The sequence below is a fragment of the Acromyrmex echinatior genome, chromosome 1 (genome assembly GCF_024713525.1).
Source record: "Acromyrmex echinatior isolate Ae372 chromosome 1, ASM2471352v2, whole genome shotgun sequence".
Classification (NCBI taxonomy): Eukaryota; Metazoa; Arthropoda; class Insecta; order Hymenoptera; family Formicidae; genus Acromyrmex; species Acromyrmex echinatior.
This window is the reverse complement of record NC_141852.1, coordinates 17,388,586-17,400,934: the sequence shown is the minus strand read 5'-3', so window position 1 is coordinate 17,400,934 and position 12,349 is coordinate 17,388,586. Positions and strand designations below refer to the sequence as shown.

At 31.1% G+C, this 12,349-nt stretch overlaps 1 protein-coding gene across 1 annotated transcript; it reads left to right on the top strand.

The window, feature by feature from the left end:
• Positions 1-3,671: 3,671 nt before the first annotated feature.
• Positions 3,672-11,454, top strand: LOC105154946 (mitoferrin-1). Its single transcript, XM_011070763.2, has 6 exons — positions 3,672-4,425; positions 6,092-6,368; positions 6,648-6,872; positions 7,111-7,321; positions 7,432-7,565; positions 10,804-11,454. Exons 1-6 carry the CDS (start codon positions 4,309-4,311, stop codon positions 10,905-10,907), a joined length of 1,068 nt encoding a protein of 355 aa, XP_011069065.2. The 5' UTR covers positions 3,672-4,308; the 3' UTR covers positions 10,908-11,454.
• The last annotated feature ends 895 nt before the right edge of the window (positions 11,455-12,349 follow it).

The following is a 12,349-nucleotide window of genomic DNA, read 5'->3' as shown; positions in this document are numbered from 1 at the left end:
TGTAACTAATCCATATTTTGTAAATAATCCAACCACAGAAATGTATTTTGATTTACATTTTGACTCATCTTTCTAAATCTGTCCAATTTGAGCTCCGAAGTTAAAATGTAAAATTATTGTAAAATGTAAAGCTAAAAAATTCAATGTGAATACGATTTCGGGGAGTGTAAAGTGTTGATATGCATTTGAATGACATTTATCAACACTTTACAACTTTATCAACACTTTTCTTGAAATTTTATCGACATTAAATTTTTTTGCATCAATGGCTTTACGTTTTGACTCTGAAGTTTAAATTGGACAAGCTTGCTCTAAATTCTTTAGAATAGAATCTCATTCTAAAGAATGAAAATTTTGTCACTCTTTTAAGGGAATTTTCACAATTTTTAAGAGTAAGATTTCACTCTTTAAAGTGAGATTTCTCTCCAAAGAATTTAGAGAGACAGAAGTTAAAAATAACAAAATAAACTCAAGGTACTGGATTATTATTGTTGCTGCTTTAATATCTAACAATGTGAGAAACCGAGATTAAAGAAATAAAGAGTAAATTAAACCTACAAGATAATAAATTAATTTACATTAGAGATAGGAATGGGTCACAGAACAGCTAGCTCCATTGAGGTTTATCGCTCTCTCGCGACTTTCTCGCGATGCTATATTTATAATCTATTGTAATGTATTTGCATAACGCTGATCATTGTCTCCGCGATGTTTTGCACAATAAATAAAGAAAGGCGCATGTCACTTGTTACGTATATCAGCGTAATACAATGTTGCAAGTCGAAATAAAAACATTGGTGTTATAACGCACGAGATGTGTAAAAAATTATGCCGTCGATCAGCGAGATCCGATAGACTATCCGATATCTATCCGATAATAAACGATTGAATAATATGGCCAATTTCACAATTCGTTATCTCTGTTCCCTTGCTATTAAGATAAAATGAATTTAGAAAGTTTTATTTGGATGTATTTGTATGATTGAAACAAACAAGCGTGATTGCTACTCATTTCTTGGATATGTTTTTACGATATAAATAGTTTCACTCCTTCATTTGAGGATTTAGTTATCAAGATGATTACATATCATTGTGATTTAAGAATTGGTTGCATATTTAGTTGAGAAAGTAGCTTTGCAATGGTTGTAAAATTCTTTAATATGATTGATCTTGTCCTTAGTTCCTCACTGGATCTAAACAAATAATCATATTAAAGAATTTTATAACTGTTGCAAAGTTGTCTTCTCTGCTGAACGCAATCATTGTTTATATCAATTTTTTTAGAAAGTGTTGTTAATAATATACTAGAATAGTATCACTTACAAATCATTTTTTTTACATTAAAATAAATAAAATCTTGAAATATAAATAAATCAGTGACTAATAATATAATAATAAATAAATACATAAATAAATAAAATCTTTGATAATTAGAGCGATTTCAATTAATTTCAACAAATTCCAATTAACTTAATCGGCGATTAACTCACTGGTAAAAAATTACTTATTATAAGACAAAATTTTTGATATATTAATAATCTCATAAGACATAATTTCTGATATATATATACATACATATATATATATATATATATATATATATATATATATATATATACATTACCTGTTTAATTATTTTTAATGTTTTCACATTACTATTATTATTTTTATTACATTAAGAAATAATTTTACAAAAGCAAGAGGAAGATGTATGAACATATACAGTGAAAAATGATAATGGAATCAATAGCTAATGGATGTCGATTCGACATCAAAATCATCAAATTGACATCGAATCAACATCGATTTCAAATTATATTTTATATATGATTATATATATTTATGTATGTTTATACATATTTATATTATATATATTCATGCATGCAAAATTTTAACGAGTTGATAAAATAATGCTGACTAAACTAATTGGAGTTTCGTCAAAGTCGCTTCAAAATAGCTAATTTTTTATTATCTATTCTATTTTAGAAATAAACTTCGCTATAATATATGAATGCTATGGAATCAGTTCGTTTTTTTGCCATAAGTAATCGGCATTCATGTTAGAGAAAAGGGAAGAATGGAAAAAGAGAAAGAGAGGGAGAGAGAGAGAGAGAGACAGGGAGAGAGAGAGGAAAAAAAGTTGTGGTACCGGCATTACGTCAGCCGTTAAAATATATATTTTACATAAGCGATGAGAGATCATACATTTCCTGTGGCACAACATGGCGCAAGTATTTTTTCTCGCTTGCTTCTAATCCTCTCACAACTGAAAATTTCATTCTCTTTTGATAGTCAGCCCGATAATAGCCCAAATAGCACAAAATACTTATGATAAATATTTATTAATAGTATTAGGTGTTGGAATTAATTCGTAGCGTTTTTTAATGAAAGAATGTTATTTATTTCACATGAGCATTAAAAAATACATTAATGAAAGTACTTCCCATCACTTGTAAAACGCTACGAATTAATTCCAACACCTAATATTTTTTTTAAATGTTATATTAGATATTTCATACATATTTTATGTAATACTTTATTCAAAATATTATTAAAATATGGACTAATATAATATAAAATATTTTATGTAATATATTTATGATAAGTATAAATAAATATAATATTTCTAATAAATATTTTTTACTTGGATTATGTCTCATTAAATATTTTTATAACATTTACTATACCGTTTAAAATAAATAAATACAATAATAAATGTTTATGATCTGCGCAACCTATGACTACAAAAATATTTACAAAATATTTAAAATAAATCTTATAAATATTTTATAAATATTTTATAAAATATATATGTGGTCACTCTAAGAGCTGACGGTGACCCGCATATTTTTTGCATAACATGCATGAGAGTATCTCGATTTCAAAAGCGATAAGGTGTGTTCTAACACGAACTTCTTGCTTTTTTATATATTCAACAATAGTACATGTATTCGTGAAGGTGAACAGAATTTTCCTGGAACGGGATCCGCTTAGCTGTACTTTCTGCACTTTTTTAAATACCGTCTTTTATTTTTGACGAACATTCAATTTATTTCTTATAATAGTTGTTAATTACGAGATTCGATCGACGTTAATTTAATTTAATGTATTTTAATTTTTGTGCGACGACAGAATAAAATAAACACTTTCGCCGCTATATTATCCGAAAGTACGTCGAAAGAAAGCTATAAAGTGCCATGTAATTCTTTTATTACATGGAATCAAGAAGAAATTTACACGACTTTACCATGTCACGCAAAGTAACATGATCGCACAAATTGTGAAAAATCAATCGAAAGACCAATCAGCAAAATCCTTTATTATTGATCGGTGGCTTAATGACGAGTCATTTTTATATTTACACGTGGCGGAGAGTTTCGGCGAGTCACCGTGGAGAAAATGCAGTTAAAACGATCAACGAATCCACGGCGGGACGCGAGATGGTCGAAATTGTGTGGGCGAAATTGCACCGTGCATCACGACAATTTGATGCTGCCGTCCCTTCTCCTTTTATCCGGGAAATTATCGCTATTATTGTCGGCATCAATTCTATATGCACGCTCATTCGATATTTCGTCCGCTTAAAATCGAGGAGCCGCTTCAAAGCGCGGAGTCGCGGACGGCATAGAACGGCCTGGATGGCACGCATGGACCACGTGGTCGCGCACGACGCATGCGTGGCACGTGCGCCCGGACCTAACCTTGCCAAATCTCGCGCCGTCTTCGCCGCGATCGGGATTGCCACCTTGCGAGATTTATGCTTGTGAATTCTTTTGGTCGTTTCGCGGCTCGATCCTTGATCTCATAAAACGAGTCAGTTGGTTGATTAAACGAACGAACAAGGCGATCGGAGCATAAAGGAAGGGGGGAAGATCCCGTGCGCGGAGGGTCGGGGGCAGGAAACGGATAGCCTTCCACAGAGCCTCCTTGGCTCCCCGTAATACTCCGCAGCACCATTAAGAAACGATCGACGCACGCGGTCACATGTCGGCGCGTGTGTAACGCCCGCCCCGCCGCGATTCGTCCGGTGTGCGGTTTGTTTTCGCGACGTACTGCTACGTAACACCGTTACGTCGTCCTCGTGGCGATATTCGAGAATCGAACGTTAACGTTGAATTGTAAACTTGTGTCGGCCAGCAATACGTGAAGCAGAGAGAGAGAAAGCGAGAGGGAAAGAGAAAGAGAGAGAGAGAGAGAGTATATGTGTGTGTGACAGAAGGAAGAAGAAAAAGAGAGCGAGGATAGGTTACACGACATCGTGACGGCGGATCTCACGAGCTAACGAGCAAGCACCTGTCCGCCGCGATCATGAATGTAGACGACTACGAAAGCCTTCCGACCAACTCCGTGGCCGTGCACATGACGGCCGGTGCTGTCGCCGGGATCATGGAGCATTGCGTCATGTACCCGTTTGACAGTGTCAAGGTATCGTCGGCGCACACGTTACCATCTTCCGAGCTCTTTACATAACCTCCTCGGCGCCGCCGGCACACTCCCGGTCTACTTTCATCTCTTCTCGCGCGTCGCGTCCTCGAAATTTCGCGGACTCATCTGTGCGATGAAATACGACGGTCTGCGAGACTTTCCTATCCATGAGCAACGAGGAAAAATCACCATCTGGTGACGCCGCCGTTACTGTGTTTTTCCTCCATGCTTTCCTAGAATCATTCGTCTGACAAACGGATGTTTTATCTTGTCCTGATTTATCTGCCACAAATAGACGCGCAGATAGGCAGCATTTATAAATCATTGTTTGCAGAAATTTAATAACGCTGTCACTTACTAGCGTCGCATTGGCATCTCTCCGCTTCGGAAGAAGGAAATTGCTCAATTATGTAGGATGACAAAGTTAAAGATAATGATAGTTTAATGGACCTCTCTGTGCGTGTGTATCTTGCACTGTATAGTATATATGGCTTTTATATATGAGGACATTTATAGTTACACTGAAACTCGTGAAATTTGATTATTATAAGTGCTGATAAAGTTTAATACAACAAAAATATATGAGTTTAATATATATATATATATTATAATAATACATGTAGAATTTAATATATATTACAATTTGTATGTACGTGATTAAAAAAAGGAAAATTTTTATTTTTTTTCTTTTTCACATTCCAGAATTACTTACATAATGAAATAGAGCGATTAACGTGCATTCGTTAGCATGTACGTCACCACGTTAATTACTTTCTAACTTTTTGCCATGTGCATGTATTTAAACATGTTAATATTTTTAATTGACTATATATTTGCATATCTGCGTATTGTTTAAAATATATTACATATATTGCAAAGTAAATGTATATTGCAGAAATTCATTTTTACCATGTTTTATTTTTAATACATATGTCTATATATATGTCTATATATATATATATATATATATATATATATATATATATATATCTGAAAAAACACTAAATTATCAAGGCTGCAACTAATAGATATCGTGTAAGAATGTTTGTTGGATCAATTTATATTTATACGTTATGACTTATTTGACAGCATAATTGTGTAAGATGTTATCATATAGTTTCATGAAGGGTATGATTGAGACAATAATTACTTTGTATCAGATAATGGATGTCAAAAGATTAATGTATTGTAAATGGTATATTATACTAGGTTCTTGCTCAGAATGCAAGTGTTTACTATTCATTATGTAACATAGTCGGCAGTGAGTTCTATTTCTGGTCTCCTTTTCAGACTGCTATCTATACTATACGTGCTTTCTTGGCTAATATATCAGACCTTGATTTTGTTTATTATACAAATGAATAATACAGATATGTATTATTATTCTACTTTAATGCAAAGCAAATTGACATATGACTGAAAGTCATCAATTAAGTTTCAGGTTACTTTTACTTATGAATACTGCGTCGCAATTGATAGTCACTGTCCTCATTATCAGCAAATCATTTTATTTTAAAATACTTTTGCAACGAACAACAGTTTTAAGATAACATTGTAAAATATTAACAGTTATTTACGTGGAATACAAAAATATATACAAACAAAATAGAGTTAGTTTGTTATGTCTTTAATTAGTAATAATGTTTCTTATCTTCTATGTGTCTAGACAAGGATGCAAGCATTAACTCCTGGCCCAGGAGGAGGGGGAGGAATAGGAGAGGTGTTATATAGAATGATACGACAAGAAGGTGTATTAAGGCCAATTAGGGGTGTCAGTGCAGTGGTTGCTGGTGCAGGTCCCGCACATGCTTTATACTTTTCTTGTTATGAGTGTCTTAAAGAAAAGTTTAAGAGTACAAGATCTCAATTCAATCATCTTGTCTATGGGGCAGCTGGTTGCGTAGCAACAATTCTGCATGATGGTGTCATGAACCCAGCCGAAGGTTAGATATAGAAACATATTTGATATGACACATGATACACGCTCTTATTGATAACATATATCGTTGTACATATAGATATAATCTTACAATCTACGCTTCAATCAATGTTAATTAATGAAGATATACAGATTTTTTATCTAATCATAACTTAAATATTACCAATTTTTTTTACTATTTTATAACTACTGTATAGTAAAGCATATATTGAGATTATCTTTGAAAATTAATTTTAGAAAACAGTAGATGTAGAAATTTATATACAATATTATCTTTTTACAGTGGTTAAACAACGATTGCAGATGTATAATTCCCCTTATAGGAATGTATTGAATTGTATACAACATGTGTACCAGAAAGAAGGGATATTTGCATTCTACAGGAGTTACACAACTCAATTGGCTATGAATGTGCCTTTTCAGAGTATTCATTTTATCTCTTATGAATTCGTACAATCCATTATGAATCCAGAACACGTTTACAATCCAATAGCACATATTGGATCGGGTGAGTGATTTAATTATCAATAATATTGATTTTCTGCTTTAAGTTTCTGATACTATTGAAAAAGATATAATGTTATATTGTAAAAATTATGCAAAAAAATCAAATTAATATATTATTATTATTAGAAGTATTAAATCTTGAGTAAAATAAGCGTATTTTGATGCGAAAAAATGTAGTTGAATAAAATTGTAATCTTTGTCTTTGTTTTTTTTTTTTTTTTTTTTTTTACTGAAACCAGGTGCAGCAGCAGGTGCAATTGCGGCTGCCGCGACGACCCCTCTGGATGTTTGTAAGACAGTGTTGAACACACAGCAGGATGGTGTGCACGCTCAAGGCATGATAGATGCATTTAAACAAGTCTACAGGTTCGGCGGAATACAGGGATACTTCCGTGGATTACGTGCACGTGTCTTATTCCAAGCACCAGCCACCGCTATCTGTTGGGTGATGTAAGTCAATTGATTTTATATTTCTTTTTATTGCTTTTTTTGTGATTATATCATACTCATCGTTTCTCTTTATATCGTGTCGCATAACATGTTTCTGATTTACACGCTAGATATGAGTCATTCAAGTATGTGTTGCGGGGCAAGCAAGATGATGAGTATAGTGATTCCGAAGCCGACAATGGTATGACCGGAATTAATCAGAATCCGACGCTTGCATCAAGATCTAATAGCTTTCAGGGCGCAGGTCTGTACTTTAACAATCATGCCTCATCACCCGTATTACTCAAAGTGACTACGAGTTAGGCATGTAAAAAATCCATACTATTGATTGTCCATTACGAGAAAGAAAGAGAAAGAGAGAAAGAAAACTATTTCATTATCCAAGAGTTGTTTATGGAAGTGGCGGTATCTTTTTTTTTGTATAAAAGTATATCGACACAATGAATATTTGTTGATTCGTTCATTATTTGAACCGTATTTTTACATATTCTATATCGCAATCGAAAATCGATATTAAAGAAAGACAATAGCAAGCAAAGGTACGGGACCTGGATTTATTGAATATTGATATATAAACTTCTTTGATTATTGTTAACTTAAAACTACGTCAAACAATGATGCTAATTATGTTATCTCTTTTTTTATTTCTTGATTTTTAATTATCGAGTAAGGATCTTAAAAGATGTTATTTCATTAAACTTTATATGTTATCGTACCTTATGCTTTTAATATATTTTCTGTCATATATGCGAAATTAGTATGGCAGTAACGTACTATTGTTTTAGAATAATTGCAAAATAACTTCATTAATTAGCACCAAATTTAAAATCATGAAATAATTATTATCTGGTACACCGTTGGCTGCCATCCGATGTATAAAACCTAAATAAAATGCTTATCTATTGTACTGTTCATATGGAGTATTATTGGACATTTAGCAAAATGCCAATTTGATATATATATGACATGTGTGCGCGCGCGTGTATGAGTGTGTGTGTATTAGAATATTTGTCAGCATTATTTGTTTTTGGCTGTAATTTGTATATTTGTATACAAATATACAAATTTTTATATATCTAGCTTGTGCAAATTGAATATTTTATTAGTAATTTGTTCGATATTAATACTTAGTTGGTTTAATGATAATTGATAAAAGTTATTTTTTAGACACCAAGGAAATTTATACTGTACAAATTCATTATTTGGAAATAAATATAAATTACTGCTGAAAACATGACACAGAGAATGTTAAATTAATTTTTTAACATTTTCCAATATAGAAAATGATTGTTTTTAAGAAGAAAGAAAAATATATGCTCCAATTGAATAGTGGAAATAGATTACGCACATAGCGCAATTAGATTGCAGCCCACTCCAACATTGTACCATTAAGTAAGTTAAGAAAACAGTGGGATGCATGCAGAAATTTTATCGATAATAAACTATACTTAAGAGCATAATTAAGTGCGCATAATTAATGCAGAATCATATCGCAAACATAAAATTGCAAAATTAGAATCATAATTGTTACTAACAGGACATTATAAAATCAAAATATTTGACATTACGAAGACTAATGAAATCTTCTTTCTAAGTTGATGTAGAATGCGATGTAACTTTGTGTTTGGATTATAGGTACAATATGGATTGGAGTGAATTGAATTAATATATAGGACATGATTGGCTAACCTGAACTAAAGAAATTACAAGTGATGTAAAGTGATTGTTTTATAGAAGATTGTAGATAAAACTATAAAATATATTGCAGAGAGAGAGAGAGAGAGAGAGAGAGAGAGAGAGAGAGAGAGAGAGAGAGAGAGAGAGAGAGAGCTGTACAGTATATAAAATAAACTGAAAACCAGTGTAGAAAAAATGAAACTATTATTTGTACAAATACGATTCGTCTTGATTACTCAAGTACAAATGATAAAATGCTCCTTAGTCATTTTGTAATATAAATATTGTATCTAAACTATACATGATATATAATCACAATATTGCTTCCTATGGCTGTGATTACTGAGTCATTTGATGTTGACTTTAAGAGGGAGTAATATCATGTAAAACTCATATTTCACGCCATATTTATTTATTATTACAATTTTTTAACACCTTACATCGTTGCTAAATGAATTATTGTTGGAAATAAGAAAGCACAGTATTCATATGTAGAGATATGTGTAAAAGAAGAGCGAAATCTAAATTTGAAAATAACTTTACAAAATGTTCATTTAAATTATCAAAAATTTGCAACTAATCTTTCGTTTGAAATATGTGTGCAAGAATGCGTGGATGTGCCTATTACACGCGTACATATATTTTATATGTTTAAGCTTGTAATTGTCAGACAGTATATCTTATTGAATTTATTAGAACATTCAATTCCTTGTTTATACTTTTGTTGTAATCTGTTAATCATTATGTATTAAACATATTTTAGATGTTTTTATTTGAACCTTAAATAAATGTTTATTTCTCAAGTGTGTTACAGAATACTATAATACTTCACCAATTTCTTTTTAAAAATGTATTTATGCAAATTACCGTGGCCACGTATTAGTATATGAACGACTTAATATTTTCTACGATTTTTTTTTGTGAGTAAGCGCTTATTTTTTGAAAAAAAAAACAAGATGTATATAGTCGATGTATATGCTCCCACTGCTATTATAAAAAAATATAAATAATGTAGAGTATATAATAAGTACATATTGAGTTTGTGTAACACAGTGAAACGCGTTATACATAATAATGATGTAAATAAATCATTCTACAAAGTATTATGGTGTACCTTCATGTTTAATTCGTTGCTTTATCTCTCGGTTTCTTACAAGTGTATGAAGAAAGGAAAAAACATTTGAGAACAGTTATATTTTGAAATCTTACTTCAGAGTTATTTTCTTTAAAATACTTTTTGATGGGCATGTAAATCATTTGTAATAAGCATCTATTTTATTTAAATTAAAAAAGTGAAATATGGCAAAAGTTGCTAGTGATGTGTGCGATGCTCGTTATCAATTATATCACACTGAAATGATAAGAAATGAAAATGCAATACGGATGAAATGGTTTTTAAAGAATCAACAACAATTGATAGATCAGCTAAAAGAACCGAAATTTATAAAACGTGCCAAAGAAATAATTACAGAGAAGCAAAAACGAGAAGCAGCACGTGTAGATAAACCTATCGTATGTAATTACAGTTTGCTGATTCATAATGTTCATCTCTTTAAAATTTTGTACATATGTAGGTACAACGGCAGCCCTTACCCACATGGAGGCCACCTAAATCCGATGATTCTATTAATATAGATATTATGAAACCAATTGATACCGATATAAAAGCCATTCTTTATGAAAAAGGAATTCCAACTTTTATTACTAGTCACAACTATCTAACTAAAAGGTACCTACAAGTCAAATACATGCACAAATCCCTGAAAACGTTTAATTAATTTAAAATGCTTTTTGAAATTTTTTAGATTTAAAGAACCTCCGGAGAAGCGTTTCTATTTTCCCGATTGTACAAATTGGATATATGGTTGGCGTCTTGATGATTATCCTTCTGTTCCACTTAGTGAAGTAAGACTAAGATCTGTCATATTAGCACAATTTTATCAGCGTAAGACATTCAATTTGGAACGAGATCCAGAATGGTTTCGCGGTTGTCAAATGAAGAATGCAAAGAATTTTAATGAACGTTGACATATTAATTATTAACTAATTTATAACGCTTATACAGAGAATTATAAATATATCTACGTATATTGCTGTAGTACTATTATTGATATTTTAATATTAGGTGTTGGAATTAATTCGTAGCGTTTTTAATAAAAGAATGTTATTTATTTCACATGAGCATTAAAAAATACATTAATGAAAGTACTTCCCATCACTTGTAAATCGCTACGAATTAATTCCAACACCTAATATTATAATTTTCTGCGATGTTTGTTATATTTTGCGATAACTGCCATTTTTATAATAAAACAGATGTGCGATCAGTCGATGATTATTCATTCCGTTTAAATATCTATGATTTTATAATTCATCACATAAAAAACGAGCGATACGATATCTCTTTAAAAAAATGTTATCTTTAAAATTAGAATACATTGATATTTGTAACAAAATATGATTGTTTATTTGTTAAGAAAATTCCATATTTGTAAAGATAATTTAAGAAATCTCTTTAGTTCCATTACATAATATAGTTAACAAGTGTTATTTATTTTATTATTTATAACATACATTAATATTCTAAGCTATTAGTTTGGATTCAATTGAGATATCAATTGAGAAAAATCAGATTTAATTTTCAATATACATTGAAAAATACATCCATATTGCCAACAATTGTCAATCATTGATTAGCGTTTTTTTGCATCATAACTTCTCCACCTTTCGCAATTTTTTCTAACAATAACTCAGGTTTATACTTTGCATACCACTTTATTGTCTTCTTCAACAATGCTTTTTGCAATTCGTCACATTTCTTACAGTTAGCTAGGAGAGCTTCGCGGAACATTTCTGGAATTAAAAGAAATTATTTTTTGTTTATTCTTTAATTCAAAATAATCAATTTTATTTCTCTTATTACCAAATCCTAATACCTAAGTACCCTTTGATATTACGATCACAATGTTGAATTTTGCAAAATTATTATTATTAAGTAAATACTGATTTCTGTTCAATTAATATGTTCATGTTGATATATCGAGAATTATTAAAGATAGATGAAAAATGAAAAAACTCTTCAATGGAATTATTTTGATATCATTTTTAGTGTATTCAAACTATACTCGACAAATTTGATTATCCTCCCTTATGAAAATAAAAATCGGAGTAAATTGAATATAATGGAAAAATAACAGAAGCATGAATGAAACTTCTAGAAGGCGAAAATTGTAACAACGAAATGTGAAAGAAGTACGTTTTTTTTTACATTTTAACGTTTTTGTTCTAATTTCCGCCTTCTAGAAGTTTTGTTTACGCTTTTGCTACTCTCCCATTATATCAGATTTACGC

Coding starts and splice junctions, on each gene's coding strand:
- LOC105154946 (XM_011070763.2), top strand. CDS start 4,309: ATGAATGTAGACGACTACGAAAGCCTTCCGACCAACTCCGTGGCCGTG. Junction 4,426..6,091: donor ACCCGTTTGACAGTGTCAAG/GTATCGTCGGCG, acceptor CTATGTGTCTAG/ACAAGGATGCAAGCATTAAC. Junction 6,873..7,110: donor AATAGCACATATTGGATCGG/GTGAGTGATTTA, acceptor TACTGAAACCAG/GTGCAGCAGCAGGTGCAATT.